The sequence below is a fragment of the Miniopterus natalensis genome, chromosome 17, assembly GCF_054644295.1.
Source record: "Miniopterus natalensis isolate mMinNat1 chromosome 17, mMinNat1.hap1, whole genome shotgun sequence".
Taxonomy (NCBI): domain Eukaryota; kingdom Metazoa; phylum Chordata; class Mammalia; order Chiroptera; family Miniopteridae; genus Miniopterus; species Miniopterus natalensis.
In genome coordinates, this window is record NC_142097.1 from 36,729,471 (window position 1) to 36,748,126 (window position 18,656).

Here is an 18,656-nt window from a genome sequence, read left to right on the forward strand (position 1 = left end):
CCGCGGGCACCCACCTCCTGCAGAGTGGCGGCGCACAGCTCGATGGCGATGTACTGGAACTGCCGGTCCCTCTCCGTGCAGAAGTAACGGATCACGTTTGGGTGCTCGTCAGATTCTCGCAGCAGCTGGACCTCGCGGTCGGCGAAACTGAAGCACTCGGGAAGGATCCTCTTAACTGCTACGTCGCGGTTGTCGAACATGCCCCTGCAGGACAAGGAGTGGGGCCAGGTTGGGAGGTGCCATAGGGCTGTGGAGATGACAGGAGACCCGTGGACCCACAATGCTCCCTCTCCTCTGACGCAGCAGCCACTCATCAGCCTCACAGCCCCCGAGGCCCCAACCACCCACCAGGCAGCCCTGTGGTCATCACCTCTCCCTGGAGGCGGGACTCTTCCGTCTGAGTCACGGCTATGACCCTGCTGTGCCCTGGAGCCTGGCATGATGCCTGCAAGCCGACGGGCACCCCCGCCTGACATGGTGAAGGCACAGGGCTCTCCAATCCACTCACCGGTACACAATTGTGCCCTCCGCTCCATGGCCTAGAACATCCCTGGGACAGAATGAAATTTTCCCAATCATTACCATGCTGGTCTCCTCATCTAGGACAAAACAGGAAAAAGGGGTTGTGTCAAACAAACAGCTTAAATAACTGTGCAGTCAGGATGGCTACCAGCTTCCTGAGCAAAGATCAGGACGTGGCATTTCAGAGGCTCTATGCCCCAGGCCCCTGGCAGGCAAGAGCTGCTGGGCCCACTCCTCATTCGTGCCCAGGACCACCTCCTCCCCCTGTCCCCTGCCCCCTAGTTCTGCCTCTGCATTGCTGTGAGAGTGTCTTATACTTTCCCAAAGACAGGGGCTCTCTATAGATCCACCTCAAAGATTAGCATCTGAGCCACTCGGGCAGCAATGGCAGGCGTGTGAAAGGGAGAGACCTGCTGCAGCCTCCCGCCTGAGACTCAGGACTCTGAGGCCTCTTATCCTGACACCCAGCCTGGGCCAGCCTCCCAGGGGAAAGGTGCACTTTCTTCCTTGGCCCCTGGCTGGCCTCGGAAATGCGCTCAAGCCAGGTGGCCGGTGCACCCCTGGTCAGTAGTGATCCCCAGCCTTTAAGGGACAAGATGGAAGGAGGGTCAAGGGGGCCCCAGAAGGCCCTGTGAGGGGGAGAGGCCACGGGGCGGGACAGAACCCGTTCCCAGAGTGGAGGGAGTCAGGTGAGAACACGACGGCGCTTCATGAGCCCAAGGACACTCCCAGGCGGCCGTGGTGCTGTCCCTCGGGTGAGAGTCAAGGGCAACTCGCTTTACCCTCATCGTCCTGCTCCGGGAAGGGGCTGGTGCCGGCCCTGGAGGCAGAGCTGCTGGAGTGCAGCGAGTGGTTGGAGGCTCTGGGGGACGTGCTGGGGCTGCTGGCGCCCGAGCTCTCCGAGTACAGGCCAGAAGAGTCCAGGAGCTCGGCGTCCTGAGCCACGTCTCCAGGTGCGTGGAAGGGCAGCTGCTGCTGCTGCAGGCGCTGGATTTTCTCCAGTTCCTTCTGGAACTGCTGGTGCTGGAGCTGCTGCTGCTGATGCATGCTCTGGGAAGAGAACACACATCCAGACGAGTGAGGCTTGTCCCTGGGACACCTGTGGCAGGAAGGGGAGGCTCCCTGTGCCAGAGAAGCGGGTGAGCTTTACAGGAACCCACGGGGTAGGAGAGACCAGCGGGAAAGCACAGGAGGCAGGATCCCTTTAATGGCTGGAGGTCTTTTGCCTGTTAGGCTTCCCAGGACAGCCCATTTTCCCTACTGGAGGCTGAATGGCCACCAGGCAGGGGCAACAGAGAAGGGACTTTTAGGGAAGTCTGGAAGTTCTTACAAACGTGAAACGAAACAAGAAGAATGGTTGAGAATGTGGTGGACACGGGGGAAACTGGCTTGCTGGGACTCTGGCCATGCACTTGACAGGGGGTAGTGCACAGACTGTCAGCAATCCAGAGGCAGAGGAGGTAGCTGGAGCTCGGAGCCTGACAGCCATCGGCCCTCAGCCACACAGACTGGGTGCGGCAGAAGGGGGCTGAGACACGGGCCTGCCAAGCTCCCGCTGCCCCCACTTCCCCGTCACCACGCTGCCTTCCTCACCTCTCTCATTCTGAAAGTTCATTCCGGCATAATCTGAAGCAGAGCGGCCTGTGATAATTACTACCCAGGCTTGGGAAGGGGACTGAAGGGATGAGTAGTATCCAACAACCCACTGGGAGTTTCCAGTGCTCTCTCTCTCCCTCTCTTTTTCTTAACCTTGGGCTGAAATTCTGGAAATGCCATCTACTGCCTGAGCAACCTTGGGAAAACTATTTAACTTCCCAGAGTCTAGCTTCTTCACTGTGGGCATCGAATAAATAATAATGACTTCATAGGATTGTGTGAGATAAAAAAATAAAACAATGTAGGTGACCCCACTTAAACAAATGGAAAGCACCCCAAAGTAAAGGGTTTATCATGCCCTTTCCTATAAATGAGCTTCCCAAGCACTGTTATCTAAGGTGATAACATTTCAGGGCTCTGAGAACCTGATGAAGGAATATCTCTCTAGCATATTTTATCCAATACATGACCTACGCGACTACGTGATTTTAGCTCATGTATTTCCAACTAGAAAGTGGAAGGGATTACCACACTGCCTTTTTCACTCGTGCTGGTATCTCTAACAGTCACTTTTTAAGGAAAGAAAGTTAAACATATTTTCACCTATTATGGCTATTATTTAAAAAAGAAAGTATCATTAACAATTCCAGAGGAGCTGTAAGCAAGGTTTACAAATCAGTTTGTACAATCAGTTAAACTGTAAGATGGAGGTACAGAGTCATCTTTTTTTGGGAAGCTGGTGTCTCCCTAATTACAATGTTTTGAAGATTAGTAAATATTAACTTTGAAACATGAAAGGAAACATATTTGATTGTTTGATGTTCTTGCCCGGAATTCACTGACATCAGGTGACAGGCATAGAGGTTAGGAAACATGCGGGAAGGCGAAGGAAAGGGGCCGAGCTTTACCAAGGGATAGGTGATGATGAAGGCCACCCAGCCGATGAGCAGGAAGGTGCTCAGGATGATGGTGGCGATGTCCTTGAGCATGGAGTCCATGGGGGCCTCGGGCCTGGAGGGGGCATGAGCTAACTTCTCCCCCACATCCTGAGAAACGGTGGTGGGCGCGTTCTCTGAAGTCCGGTCAACCAGGTGGATAACCTTGTATGGGAGAGAGCAGTTACATCACTGCAAAATTTCCAGCAAGATATAAGTGAGCCAATCAAGAGAAGCACTGACAATTCATAAGCAAGGACTATACCATGAAATGTGTTGGAATTTTTTAAGCCCACCCAAAGAGCACAAGGCCAGACCATCGCTGCCTTTCCCAAAGCAATTGCCTTGAGGTGAATTATTGCTGTGATGTTATTACTCAAGAACAGTTTTTAGAGCAACACATTTGAAAGTGCCTTCAGATCCTATATTCTTTCAAAAATCCTCAATAAAGGCAAAAACGTCCTCCTTTGATAAGAGACATTTAATAGTTACGGAAACTCTGAAATCACCTATAGCAGAGTCTGGAGAAACGATCAGTAGCCCATGTGGAAACGTCATTTCAAATAAAAAAGGAAAACCACACAAACACATATGTGCATGCATACACACACGTGGCTATAAAGTCAAAGAGCAGCTTTCTTGTGTTGTTTGTAACTTTCAGTGGGACTCCAAAAACGAGTATTTATTTGAGTATTCCTCTATTTTTCTAAGTTTTTGAAAAGCATCAGGACCTTTTGTTAAAGAAAATTTTATTTAGAAGCCCCCAATTAAATCGGATAAAAGCAGAGCTTCTGTCCAAGCTCCTCAGAATCTCTAGGACTTCAAGCATGGTTTAGAAAAATGTGCTATTCAGTCATGGACCTCAGTGGTCCAGGTGCGCGCTGTGTGTGCAATGAAATGAACACACAGCCTCTGCAGCGGGCGCAGGGCCAGCAACCCCCACACGCTCACACCTCTCACCCCCTCCCAGACTTCTGCCTACAGTGCCCTTCTCTCCCCCTCCAGTTGCCTCCCTCCCACCATGTACGTCATGGCTGGGGTGTAGCTGGCAGCTGAGGAATGTCTGCTGAGCATGTGACCAGAGACAACACTCATTTGGTTATATTTGCTCAAGTGTGTTCGTTAAAAACAGTTAAGTCTTATTACCACATAAATATACCTCAGGAGTTTAATGGACTTTTAGAAGATTCTTTGTTCAAGATTGGACGATTAAATATGAAAATCTCAACTGTGGCTATTTCTGGGTGTCAGATTGAGGGTCTGCAGACATGGACTCCCTTGCTCAGTCGCCTGTGAGCTCTAAAGGCAACGGCCAATGCCTTATCCCCCAACGCCTGGCAAGAAGAGCCGTAACTGTCCACTTTCCCACTCACTTCCTCAAAGCTCTTTTTCTCTGAGTCGGCAGGAATCACATTTTCCCGGTGTTTGGGCAGATTGTTGGGGAATCTCTCCAGCATCTTGGTAGACGCAGACAGCGGTGTTTCATGGTGCCCTAGGAGAGGAAACCAACCTTCATGAGAACAGCGTCCGAGTGCCGGCAGCATTCGATGCCAAGCTCAGGCAGCAGCTGCTGCCCACCGAGAGGTCCACAATGCAAACACCCACATTTGTAAAGGGAGAGAACAGGAGAGGCCGCTACCAGAACTTTCTCATCAACATAGGCATTCTGTTACTTAACAGCACATACACAGTATTCTGAATCTCATGAGGAGCAAGAAGTCTCCTTGTCATGAGAGGAATCAGGATGTTGGGGATCCATTCCAGAGCAAGACTTGTGTGTGTGATTCCTAACAGCTTGTCCACTGCTGAAACATGAAGCTTTGCTTAAAATTCAAGGAGTTCTCCCTTCAGCACCTACCCTGTAGCATCACTCCCCTGAGAGCATCAACATCCCACCTGGGTAGTCACACTGCTCGGGGAGCTCTATCCCTACTTCTGTCCTGGAAGCGGTGAGCTACTCACGAGGGAGCAAAGGCCATGTCTGCTAGAGGGACAGGGGGTCACGCGCTCTCAGCGTTCATTCACTGTTCTCCACGCAGCCATTTCATGACTACAGTCTTCGTTACACATCACTGAGCATCTACTGTGTGCAGATCTGGTCTCCGTGAGAACAGACAGGAACGTGTCAGGGTGCCGACAGCCCAAGGGGAGAGGTGAACTGGCTCTTTTGGGTGGTGCGTGGAGTCATTTAATTTTAGAGCCAAACAGATTATCAAGCAATATCAAATCTCAGTTTCTTATTTTATTCAACCTTATCTCTCTTATGGTCATAAAAACTGAGTAGACTTGTCATTTTAGTGGCCTCTGCTCATCAGCTATTTTTCCCCTTACTCTGGGTCCATTCACACAGGTTTTCCAAACTACTTCTATGAAAAAAAAAGATAGAATCATTTTGCGATCTCCTTTGCCCATTATTTAGTAAAAATAACTGAAAGAAAAATGGCTAAAAGGAGTCAGGATGAACACAGAAGAATGAGAGCTGGACAGCTACAAAGGGAATGATCAGGGCTCGAGTACCCAGTTTCCTCTCTCCACACCCAGTTCCACTGCTGGGCAGACCCAGCCTCCAAGCCCCTGTGCACTCTGGCACCCCCCACTTCCCTCCTGTGGCCTCCCCGCCCATCCTGCAGACCCACCTCTCAGAACTGGGGTGGGAGACCAGGACAGGCAACTCAGGTTCATGAAAACTGTCCTACTGTAATTACTTGGGACACTTGCCAGAGACACAGCTCCTCTCACCTCTGCCTTCACTTATCACACTCACTGCCTTTGGGTGTCATCTCGATTTCTTATCTGGCTGGCTGAGAGCAGAAGAGAAGGGAAAATGATCCCCCCCCCGCAGGATTTCTGCCATGGCTCCCTGACCCAGGTCCAGCCACTAACTCTTCACCATCCTCAGTCCCTACTGGTCTTCAACCCTCTCCTCCCCCCACCTCTCCCACACCCACACCCACTCCAAGTGAATAGAAATTGCTCCGGTTTCCTTAACTATAAATGGAAGTAACAAGGATGCCTGCCTCACACAGGGCTGTTGTGAAAAAAAAAAAAAAAAGGAAATGCATTCTAAAGTGCTCAGTGCCAATGCCTGGTACACTACAGACATTCGATGTGTCAGATGACTGCCCAAAGTTTACATTACAGTCATGTGCTGAGTAATGACATTTTGGTCAATGATGGACTACATATATGACAATGGTCCCATAAGATTATAATAGAGCTGAAAAATTTCTATTGCCTAGCGACGTTGCCATCATGACGTCATAGCACAACCTATAACTCACTAGTTTGCGGTGTTGCTGGAGTAAACAAACCTGCACTGCCGGTCGTATAAAAGTACTGCACATATAATTAGGTACAGTACAAATACTTGATAATAAACATCTATGTTACTGGGTTATGTGTTTACTATACTGTACTTTTTGTTGTTACTTTAGAGTGTTCTCTTTCTACTTATAAAGGGAAGTTTGCTGTCAAACAGTGTTCCACGTTATGCCGGTAGCAGCCTCATATACCTCGTGTTTACTGTGCCTCCTGTTTGCACCATTTTTTCTCGTGCTTGATTTAATCTTGTGTTGTTTTGTGCAGTAACATGCTGTAGAGGCCTGTAGCCTAGGAGGAGTACGTTTATACCATATAGGCTAGTGTGTAGTAGGTTGTATCATGTAGGTTTGTGTAATAACACTCTGGGATGTTTGCAAAATGACATCGCCTAACGACGCATTTCTCAGACAGTATCCCCGTTGTTAAGCAACACATGACTATACTACTTAGTGGCTGAGTTTTGGAATATTAAACAATTTTTGAGAACTGACTTGGCAACACAGGTACCCTGTTTATTTCCCTTAGGGGTAAAAAAGTTCAAGGTCTGAAAGAGCAACTAGGACATGAACAGAGCACAATGCAGTTAACTGTAATTAGCAAGGTAGGATCTGCCCACTAGGAGGCAGCACATGACTAACGCATAGGGAAACCAACTCACCGATCAGGAGCCAGTAGTTCCTCAAGTAGTTGAGCTTGTTCTTCCCTTTGAGCCCAGCGTTAAACTTTAGGTCAGTGCTGGGTGTGATCACACACTCCCCTTTGTCCCCAATAGTGACACCGTCAGTCTGCGGCCCTTCCAGCAAAGGAAGAGTGCTGCCTCGGGGCTGTGGAGACAGAACTGAAGTGAGGCCTGGGGGCAGCCCTTGCAGATGAGCAGACCACCTTCCCTGTGACTGTCCTAAGCACCTAAGAGACTGTCATACCTCCAGGTGGGGCTGGTCCAGGACAGTCAGAGCAAGACACAAAGGCTGTAAGACTGGGCAGGGGAGGCTCCTTCCTCTGGATGTGACAATGTTGTGCTGTCTTTAACATGTGCTGTCTTTCAAATTCTTTTGTCTGGGAACTGGGAACAGGGTGTGTGTGGGGTTCCAAGCGGCTACTGCGAGAAGCAGTCTAAGTGAGGGAGGATGCCAGGGCATCTAGCAATCTGCAATCGATGCACCAGACGAGGGTGGAGTAAGCTCTAGCCACGAGCCCGCTGCTGGATCGGGCATTGCTGGACCTCAATGAGACCGGCGCTGCCCTGCTCACAGGAGCAGCTGACCAACTCAACTCACTGGGAAGATGAGACATGCCAACCACACGGCTCAGACACCGTAAGGGCCAAATAAGCAGCCAGGATCATGAGGCTTCTGACGCCCAGAGACAGTGCACTGGAGGTGGGCTGGTGAGAGCCCAGGAGGCTTGGATAGGTCACAAAAGGAGGAAAAGGAAGGGGGCGGGGGCTGGGAGTGTGAGGCGTGGCCCGAGAGAGATGAACAAGAACCACGGAACTTCCGAGATCAGCGAGAAGAGGCATTGGGTTGGAGGAAGGGCACCACAGGACTGGATCGAGGAGGGCTGTGAACGCCAGCCGGGTCACTTAGACATGACCACGAAAGCCAAGGGGAATGACCAGAGCTTCCTGGGCCTAGCAAGCTGTTTTTGTCATTAAGCTCTCCTCAAAAGTAGAAGGTGGTATGTGTAGGAACTGTTTTTGAGGATCTAAGATCTGTGCCACCAACAGGATGTTTATGTAGGATTCAAAGTCATTCTTCGTGAAAATGGAACAGGAACAGTTAGGAGGCTGTATCTGTGAGCCTCCCCTCCCCCCATAGTGGACTTACCACAACGGCAACCCCCTCATGGACCATTGAGGGGGAGGCGTAGAGGCTAGTAGAGTATTTCCCAACATACAGGGTGGGCCTGGGAGAAAACAGATATGTACATTCTAGTTCTTCCAATTCTGGGCTTTTGGGAGAGAATTACAGCCCCAAATACCACCCAGAATAACCAGATTCGCTCCTAAGCACTCTGGGGGTGCGAAGGCAAGACTTCTGCCTGGAGAGCCAGGAGATCGGGACTGCAGGCCCCAGCTGTTCCTCACTGCCCTGGTCTCCTCGTGTGCAAAGGGCAGGGCTGTACTCACCATCCCCACCATGGCCTGCAGGAAGGACTATATACAGTGATCACCTGGAGAGACTGAATGCTTGTGACCACTGCAAAGCCTCTAAGATGGCGCTGGCATCACGCTTTGACAACCAGGCTGACACCAGAATCACCACCATTCTGTTCTGGGATTCTTAAGATGTCTAGAGGGTCTACAGAAGCCCTGAGAAACAGCCAACTGCTCTAATCTGAAGCCTAAAGCAAAGGATTGCACACAAAAATTCCAAATGGGGTGAGACATCCTGTCCCTCGCTGGGTGGTTCGGTCCTGTCTGGGCCATCAAGGATGGGGTGTGCTTTGGCTGTCTGTAGTGACAGACCCTCTGGTTAGTATAAGTAGCCAGTTTAGGGCTGGTTGTCTACTCAATTCTGGAAACCTCTCTCAACAAATACTATACATTTGAATGGTGGCGCATAATTTAGAGAACACATTCATGCATATTATTTTATCTGATCTTCTCCAACAGCTCTCTAAAGTGGATAACTGAGGCTCAGCAAGACTGAGTGGCCTATTAACAGGTGGGAATGGAGACAAGCCCAGAGTCTTAGACACACACACCATAACACTGTTTGCCTGATTTTTAAAACAAATATAAATTAGAGTAAAAATTTAGAAAATAGAGAAAGTTGAAAAATATCTCTTATATTCCCACCACCTGATACTGTGGCACCTAATACCCAAATTATACTGTGAATACTAGCTGTCTCTTTCCTATCCCCACCCATAGTTTTAATTCATTTAATATTCAAGAATTCTGAAGCGTCCAGTCCCCCGCCCCCAGTTCTTAAATTCTGGGGTTTCCAAGTGAGCCAGTCTTGGAGACATCGCCTGAGCCCTGGCCCGCAGCGTGTGCTGTGCCATGCCACAGCAGGACCAGAATGTCAGGATCCCAGTGGCCCTCTTCTGCCCCGAGTTCCCCAACTCACGTCAGCTTGCTCTTGGCCTCCGTCTCCTTGGGGAAGGGGTACTTCCACTTGGTGATGCGCCCCACCTCCCCCGACATGAAGGTCAGGTAGCGCAGGGTCTCCACGGCGACGTTGATGTGCATCACCTTCCTCAGCCCCTCCCGCTGCCAGACATAAAAGGCCACCACGGGGGAAGCATAGTTTTGGATCCACAGGACATCGCCAGACTCGCTGTCCACAGTCACCACCAGCCCATCGCCATTGGACACAAAATGGGACATCTCTACACAGATCAGATAAACAAAGCCATGTCGAGTCTCGCCCGGTCTTGCAACCACATCCTCTACTGTCCTGGCAAGCTGCACTCAGCTAGAGGAAACGAGTCCTCTGGAGCATTCTCACATCTCCCCAAACAGTTTCACTTGTTTCCAATGAACTCGCTCAGGCCCTACCATGTCAGCACCCTGAGAGCTGCCTGGTTTGTAAAAGGTTAGACAGGATCACTCTCTGGAAGGTGAGTTACCGGAGACATTCATTAGTATTTAATTCGACTAGGAAGAGAAAATACTGAGCAAAACGGAGCCAATGGAGATGCATTGGACAGCAATCATTTCAAATCTACTGATCAAGCTCAAAGTCAGGGCTGATCACATCTGACCACAGAGTAGATTTCTGTCAGACTTACCGGATACCAGTGCTAAGTTGGCAAAATCGGTTTTTAGTTTTCATTTGAGTTGGGGGGATGTTTACTAGAGAAATAACTACAGGATGAACCAGCCACGTGTAAGCAGTGAGGTGTTAATGTCACAAGGTGACGTTTAATTCTGCTTCCCACTGGGCTTCTAGCAAGTTCCTTCTGTGACACAGAGGAACTCCACAGAGTGTGACCCCCTCATTTCAGGCTTACTTGCTACCATTTTACTCAGTTCCCCTCCCCACTTCTCACCAGGACTTGCCTTCAGCACTGCCTGTTGAAATATATACTCTAAGTCCATGGAAAGTCCAGAACCTGGTGACCAAGAGTGCCTTACAAGAAAATCCAGCTTTTCTCCTGGAGTGGCCTTTCTCTCCTGGTCACAAGGACCACCCACCCTTGCAAAGCGGCCTGGAGCACTTACTGTAGTCCATGTCGTCCTCTGGCAGCGAGGCTGCGTAGTCGAAGTAGGTGGCATTCCACCGGAGCTCTCGGGTCTTGGTGTCATACATGGTGATGGTGTATTCTGGGGAACACACACCGGCCCGTTACCCGGAGGGGTCACAGCACCTACTGAGGTGCTGACCTCACAACAGACAAATCCTCCCTAAACTGCCTGCAAAAGAGCCCAGGCCACCCACGTGGAAAGAGAAAAGGCCACGTGGAGAACTAAAGTCCCAGCTACATGACTGAACCCAGCTGGCAGCATGTGGAGCAAGTGAGCCACCCCTGCTGAGCCCTTGAACTCACGATTCACAGAATCAGGAGCGATATCACAGTACTGTTTTATGCCACACAAGTTTTGGGGTGGTTTATTGTATAGCAACAGATAGATGATGTGAGAAACTGGTACCTAAAAGGGGGAAGGTGCCATAACAGAAACCTAAAACATGTGGCACTGACTGGGACCAGGTGGCAGATGGAGGCTGGAAGGTTAACATGGAGAAAGAGTAGTAAGAAAACTGCTCCTGGAAGCTGGAAAGGGGTGACCCAGGTTATGTGGTGGTGACACCATTACCTAATGAACTTGTGGATCTGGCCAGAGAGATTTCCGGGCAGAATGCAGAAAGTGCTGCACGGTTTCTCTCAGCTGCACATGAGATAATGCAAGACAGATAAGCTAAGGAAGAAACAATTTGCTTTTCAAGCTGAATAGAGAGGAAATATAAAGGGTTAGGGACTGACATCCCAGCTGAAAAAGGTTTTCAATGTAAAAAATGGCCTTAGGGCAAAGATAAATTCCAGGGTGATACCAGTAAAAAAATGGCCTCTGGGTCAAGATCAAATAAGGGTGAGGCAGTTAGCCCTGGCAAGGTTGCAGGTTCGATTCCCAGATGGAGCACATACAAGCAGCAACCAATGAACGCACAACTAAGTGGAACAACAAATCCATGTTTCTCTCTCTCTAAAAATCAATTAACGACAAAAAAAAGGTTAGACAGTAAGACCCTTCTTTGAGACCTCAGAAAGATTTAAGGTGGTACTTCATAGACCTTCTGCTCTATTGAGGCAGTATTTCATAGACCCTCTGCTAGGTAAGAGGGTTCTGAGGACCATGAGTGTTGTCCACAGCACAAAGTAGAGAGATTTGTGGGTATGGCTTTAACCTAACAGAATAGACTATAATTTGACCCCTGCAAAGTCCACAGAGTTTTAAAAGGAGTAATATCAGCATGGACTAAAAGAACCAGAGACAGTCAAAATGGAAAACAAAAGCTCAAACGCCTCTAACCCCCAACTTTCAATGGATACGAAACAGGCTGAGAAAGCTACAAAACACCAAGCACCTCTTATGGGAAAGAAAGGATTCCTCAGAGGACAGGACCAAGAGCTGCTGAAAACAGTGTATTAGGGAACCAACCCCAGGGGGTGAGACCGGGCCCTGATCAAGGCCCCTGCCGGGCCTTCAGAGCAGGACAACCTGAACACATGCTCCAGGTGTCCCGTGTGCAGGTACGGCCGGTGGCAAAACCAAGTCCTGCCCTCGGGAAGCTGGTCATGTAGTGGGGAAGGCAGAAAAACAGGCAAATACGATTTAGAAACATGTAGTGACAGGTATGAAAAGAAAGGTGAGGCCAAAAAGAGAGGTGACAGGATATGATGGGGTGAGGAGCATGGTGCTGATGCCTTAAAGGGCCGGTGACGGAGGTTGGAACAGGCCCACACTGTGTGCCCTGAGGGTGAAAGAGCTGCTGCCCTGGGCGGGGCCGGGAGGTGAGGAAGGGGCCTCACACACAGGGTGCCTTTGGAGCACAATGTGGGGGAGACAGGACACTGGCCAGACAGGTAAAAATGTGCACACCGGTAGAGAGGGACCCACTATTCCAAGTTTTTAAAAATACCGCTGCTTATTCTGGGAGCTGCAGGTAGTTCATCTTGACTGGAAAATGCTGAAATGAGGGAAATGCAGTGCGGGAGGAGGCAACAGCCGCATCACCCGGGCTTTGTGGGCTGCGCACAGATGGGACTGTAATCCTCAGGCAATGGGGAGCCACAGCGGGTCTGAGAAAGGGGAACCATGTGGTAAAATCTGTGTTGGAGAAGACAGCTCTGGCCACCTTCTTGAGAATGAAGCCCAGAGGCAGAGGCCTGTGGGGAGGCTACTTCAGGTCCTTTCTGGAAACAGGCAGGTTTGCACACGACAAAAGGTTCCTCTTACCTGTTCGCCCAAGATACAGAAGAGAGGTTGAAGGGCAGAGGCTATCTGCAAAGGCCGATGACAAAGTCTGCTGCTTCTCCCCGGTCAGAAGGTCAATGACATACCAAATGTCCTGCTTTTTACCTGAAACAACACAAGGACACACTGTGGTTTACACTCATCCTATATGGAAAAATATCACTGCCAAGGCAGCGGCCCAATATGTCCTCTGTGCTGAGAGGCCTGAAATTCTCACGACATCATACATTACCTTGTCACCCTGCTCCGAGACAATAAAACTTCTTGGGCCACTGGGTCTAATAAAAATTCAATAACCTAATCATGTATCAAAATTTCTCCAAACCTAGTAGCTCCTATTGTGTTGCTTTGATTAGTGGCCTTAAATATTCCAAGCCCGGCCTACAAAGGGCAATCCTTTTCCCACAGACTAGGATCTACATAAACCCAGAAATGTGCCCAGGAGTTCGTCTCTCTCGTAATCATCATGCATATATCTCAGCAGCCCTACTATGGAGCTATCATGTAAAGAGGATGCACAGTTACTACCTATAACTCTCACTAGGTGGTACCTGGGCAGTGGAGTCGGCTTCATGGTGCTAATGAGGCCAACGTTATCTCAGCCCCTGTCCCAGCCAGGAAGTTACTCCCCAGCCACAGGCTACACCTCTCAGCTCGGTCAGCTGATTGAAAGGTATGAACAGTGGACAGCACAGCCAAACAGCACTTCAGAAAACTCAAAGGTGTGCATCTATGGTACATACACCAGAGCATCATGGTAGCGGTGAGCCCGCAGCACGGCCTCCCATCTGATGGCGAACACATTCACCGTGACCTGGGCATTTCTGTTTTGTAAGGTGTGGCCTCTGATCACTTGTATCTTCCTAACTTACTGGCCAAGTTTCCTATTTCAAAGGACTCTTGGAAGCGGAGTACTGAATTGCCTGGGAGAGCACAGGACATTCGAATTCGCTAAGGCCACACTTGGCTCTAACAGATGCAGCATCGTGCCAAGTCCACATGTGTGAAACTTGTCCACGGGTCATAACTTTCTGTTCTCAGCAACAAATCTTAATTTGAAAAAGAGCTGAAGAGTGAAAATATCACCCAACAGCTGTGACCATGATCCCTTTCCATCTGGCATGGCACCTCTCTGGTTACTTTGAGGACCATTATGGTCTCCATAACCCCGCTACCACTTTAATGGATGGATTGGGCAACTGCCACACTTATAAATATGCGTAATGAGCTCACTTAAGAGGCACCACACAAAGAGGACGGAACCACAATATCCTAAATGCTCCATAAGCGATGAATCCCTGGCAAGAGCTGGAAGACCAAACAGAGAACAGTGATCAGAACAGATGGTCAGAAGGTGCTCAGGTGGGCCTGGGGCATGGCGCAGAGAGAACTTCCTCCAATTTCCTCGGCTGAGAGGGGAGGGGGTCCTCATTCTGAAGGTGTGGAAGGAAGCCAGAGCCTGGGTCCCTAGCAAAAACTTAAGATTCGGCCTGCACTTGAGGCCCAGAAACACACAGACAACTCCCGAGTCATGAATAGGCACTAAGCACTTTCAGTTCCTCCCGAAACTGGTGTATAAATACAGGATATTATTACTACTACGATTTCAAGATAAATACAGCTCTCCTTTGTGTTACAAATGCATTTTTATTGACATTCTGGCAGCAACATGGTAAGAGGAAAGCAGGTGATCCTATGCTTTGGAAGATGTGACCCCTGTGGGTATGAAGGCAGCTTATCTAGGCAAGCTGTTAAGTGCAGTTTTTATCTAATATTCTGATAGCAGGAAGTATGAAGAAAGCCCTATAATTAATAGGCAAGAGCCTGGCTTCCCTTTCTTGGCTCAGACTATTGTATTCACTTAAAATTTCATCCAATCGCTTCTGGGTATGTTGCAATCTTTAAATCGCAGGGGTAGGTCAACACAGCAGCTAAAAGCTTGTTAAATGAGTAACCATATTAATGGTGTCAAGTCTGTTCCCAAGTGGGGGGAACCCTTTCTTAATTGTTCAGCTGATCCTGGAATGAACAAGCCCCACCAAGGCAAGAAAGACCTTTCCCAGAAGGGCTGGTGAGGGAGGGACTGCACACCTCTCTCTCAGGGACCACTTTCCTAGATCCTGGGGCTCCTTTCCAAAGAGCTCTGAGTTTCAGTGCAGAAAACAGGAACTCTTACCCATGTAGAGAATCCCGTCTGAACTTCGGCATGGGGATGCCTGTACCAACTCTGGGATGGTAAAGGGAAGTTTCTTAAAAAAAAAAAAGGCAAAGGGAAAAATAAGTCAACCAAGTCTTATGCAATTATCACAATTTTATGGCACACTATGTATCTGTTACCCAATTCTGCTAAAAAGAGAGAAGCCCTGTTGATGGTAGATGGGAGTTTTCCTAACTGGAAACCAAGGAGAAGGGGTGCCCCAGGCTTCCAGATGCATTTTGGACAAGCCTCGGCTCCCAGGTCGCTGGCACCATAAACACTAACTCCTTTACTCCCTGGGCCCCTCAGAGTCTCTTTCCCAGAGCACTTCTGAGGACGACACAAACCTTTTTTGAAAAGACTAACACAAATATGGAGAGTTACACAATCTGAAATTCTAAGGGGGGCAGGGAGAATTCCCCCGTCCTGGAAAACTGACCCAGAGCCAGCTAGACTGAGTAGACTTTTCAGAGTGAGAGTGAGCCACGAGATTAATTCTGAAGAGCAGCAATCTCAGTGCCCAGCTGAAGCTTTGAGGAAAAAAAAGTCATCACTATGTGGGCACACAGGAGCCTGAAGAGGAAAAGTTTTCATGTTTTCTTCAGGAAGTAATTCTCCACTGAGAAACAAGAAAATCGAACCTTTGTATTAAAGGGAAGTTATGGTAGGTGCCAGGAAAAGAAACAAAGGAATCCACATGTTTCAACTGCATTTCATCATAAAACCGATTCTTCTGAGCCTACAGCTGACATCTGACAGCCCTTCTGGTGCTGTTTGTTTCAGTATGCTTTATTTTTGGAACATTCTGTGTTCTTGAAACCGTTCTACAGATACCTGCTCCTACTACACTGCCACCTTTTTCTCTACGAAGGAAACAATTTCTCTCTTGCTTCAAGAAACAGAACTTTAAGTAATTAATCATTTGGATTTCCCCATCATCCCAACATTTAAGCTAAGCCTTAGAAGAGGAAAAATGCCACAGAGGGGCTGTAATGACTGGGCTTCTGCCAGATGTTTCTGAGAATTAGAAAGTCACTGTAAGCCTTCCAGTCTGAGTCCCGTGCATCTGCTGAGCCTCCAGATTCAGGGCCTGGGCTGGAAACCACGTCATTCCTGGAGCTGCTAAACCACAACGCAGGAAGGCACGTGGGGCGGTGGTCAGAGCATCCTCTGGAAGTTATAGAGCTCTTCAAGTCCCAAGTCCAACACTTGAAGCCTTGGCCTTGGGCACCATCCTTCATCTCCCCAGGCACAGTTTTTACTCCTCTAACATGGGGGCAACACTGACATCCCAGAGGCCTGCTTAGAAGTTCAAATGAGACAGTGTATACAAATCACTCCACCCAGTTTCTGGCTAACAAAGTGCTTCAGCAATGGAGGCTCTAGTGATGTGGAGAGAAATGTTGAAGGTGAAACACACACACCTCCATCTACACAAGGCCTGCCCTTCTCCCACCTGTTCCAGTCACAGGTATTCATCGAATAATTTTAAAATACCCAAATTAGAGCTCATAAGCCACCTACAGTCTAGACCAGTGGTTCTCAACTTGGCTGCACCTTAGACGTTTTTTAAACTTTCCACTGAAGCAGAACTTACAAACAGAAAGCCCATGGAAGTGTCCGGCTCGGTGCAATTTACAATGTGAACGCACCCATGTAACCAGCACTGAGAGAGAGAACAGAACATCTCCAGCACTGGGAGAGCCCCTCTCGCCCTCTCTTCCAATCATGACCCTCCCCCCCCCAGGGTAATCATCCTAATTTCCAAACATCAGAGACTACTTTTTACCATCTGAGCTTTATAGAAATGAATCCTTTACTGCATAGACTCTGTTTGCCATCTTTTGTCCAACCTTAAGCTGGCAAGATTCATCCACGTCACAGGCTATTCTCATTGGTGTAGACTATTAAACTGTATATGATTCTGTAATTTATCCCGTCCACTCTTCATGCTATTTATGTAATTTTCAGTTCTTGGTTATTATAAATAGTGCCATGCAGTATATTCAGGTACCTGTCTTTTGGCGAACACATACACGCATTTCTGCTGGGTATATAACCCAGGAGGGGATTACTGGGCGACAGGGCTGTAACAGATACTACTGAACAGTTTTCCAAACTGGCTGCACTGACCTGCACTTCCACCAGCATCTCGGGGGTTCGGGTTGCTTTGACGCCCCCATACCTGTTTTCTTTTCCCACTTTTCCTATTCTAGCCACTCTAATGAGTGGGAAGTAGCATGACACTATGATTTTTATTTACATTTCCCTACTGACTAATGAAGCGAGTGCCTTCCCATATGGTTATTGACCATTTGGGTATCCTCTTTTGCCATTTTTCTACTGGGTTGACTTTTTAAAATAATCCTTGAGTTTCTTTATACAGGGTGGGCAAAAATAGGTTTATAGTCATGGGTATGGGAAACAATTTATTCTTGTATTATTACTGATTAATGATTGTATTATTTTCCATATGAACTGTAACCCTACTTTTGCCCCAGCTTGTATATTCTGAATATGAGGACTTCGTTGGATGTGGGTATTGGGAATACACTGTGGCCTGCCTCTCAGGAGATCTGTGTGCGAAAGTGAAGGATCTGTGGTCTAGGACCTCTGGACTACACAAAAGCAAATACACTCACCGTCAGGCCTTCGTTATTCTTGCCCCCGAGGGTATACAGGCTGCCATCGTTGGGATCCGGGAGGAAGGCAGGCCTAGAAATTAAGCAGTGAGTATCAGTGATGAATTGTAGCCCAGGGCACAGAACAAATGATCAAAGCCATGGAAAGCCAGGACGGGGTAGGGGGAAAACGGGATGTGCGCATTGATAAGCCATTTCCACCCACTGCTTTTTCTTTTAGCCACAAACAACATATCCCTACAGTGGTTTGCACTATACTTGAGTAGAAAAAAGCAACCTGCAAAGGAAAAATTGTACGACATCATAGAAGAGTAAATCTTCATTGGGTCAAAGCACTCTGGAGGAAGGTGAAATAAGTGAAAAGGACCCAGTGGGTCTGCTTTTCAGCTTCCAAGTCGACTGTGTACAGAACTTCAACAATTAGTACCTAATAGCGTGGTCCATAAACAGGCAGAACAAATGTACCTTTAGAGTTCAACAAACATTTATCTTTAAACCAGAGGCAATAAAAGCAGACTTTGAAAGCTTGACATCAAAAAGAACCTACCGAGGACATAGAAAAAGGTCTCTCGGCCAGTAGCTTCCCAGGAAGCAGATGTGGGGTGGTCTTTGGTAGAGTTAACGTGCTAAAGACTACACCTGGTCATGCAGAAACCCCCGCAGAATCCTCTGAGGCTCTCACAGGTGCCCTCCCACTTTTATTCTAACGAACACACTCTAGTAGCAGGTTACGCTCCTATTTCCTCTCCCTGGTTAACACAGTAAGAGGGAGAGATTTAAACCCTTAGGCCTTCCAGAGGACTTTGGAAGCTTAAGTCCAAAACTCAACTTAGGTTCCATCTCAAATAAGCCTTTTTTTAATACCATTGCCTTCCTCCCCCATAATGCAACTGACTCCCTCCCAAAGGAACTGGCTACCCTCTCCCAAGACAGACTTCTATCGTAGCACCTGTAAGACTTTTTCTGCCTCAATCATTCTCACTGTACCTTAAACTTAAGCATATGTACTCCCAGTAGCT

At 48.4% G+C, this 18,656-nt stretch overlaps 1 protein-coding gene across 1 annotated transcript in view; it reads right to left on the reverse strand.

The window, feature by feature from the left end:
* The window catches only part of ERN1 (endoplasmic reticulum to nucleus signaling 1), a 62,581-nt gene that overhangs the window by 7,906 nt on the left and 36,019 nt on the right, over nucleotides 1-18,656 (reverse strand). Inside the window, exons 4-15 of the mRNA XM_087826296.1 lie at nucleotides 17,638-17,710; nucleotides 14,975-15,047; nucleotides 12,781-12,903; nucleotides 10,546-10,647; nucleotides 9,449-9,710; nucleotides 8,201-8,279; nucleotides 7,033-7,198; nucleotides 4,427-4,545; nucleotides 3,027-3,218; nucleotides 1,305-1,572; nucleotides 509-599; nucleotides 15-204 (exon numbers count right to left, since the gene is read on the reverse strand). Of these exons, the coding sequence (XP_087682422.1) occupies nucleotides 15-204; nucleotides 509-599; nucleotides 1,305-1,572; nucleotides 3,027-3,218; nucleotides 4,427-4,545; nucleotides 7,033-7,198; nucleotides 8,201-8,279; nucleotides 9,449-9,710; nucleotides 10,546-10,647; nucleotides 12,781-12,903; nucleotides 14,975-15,047; nucleotides 17,638-17,710 (1,738 nt within the window). The remainder of the gene's footprint in view (nucleotides 1-14; nucleotides 205-508; nucleotides 600-1,304; nucleotides 1,573-3,026; nucleotides 3,219-4,426; nucleotides 4,546-7,032; nucleotides 7,199-8,200; nucleotides 8,280-9,448; nucleotides 9,711-10,545; nucleotides 10,648-12,780; nucleotides 12,904-14,974; nucleotides 15,048-17,637; nucleotides 17,711-18,656) is intronic.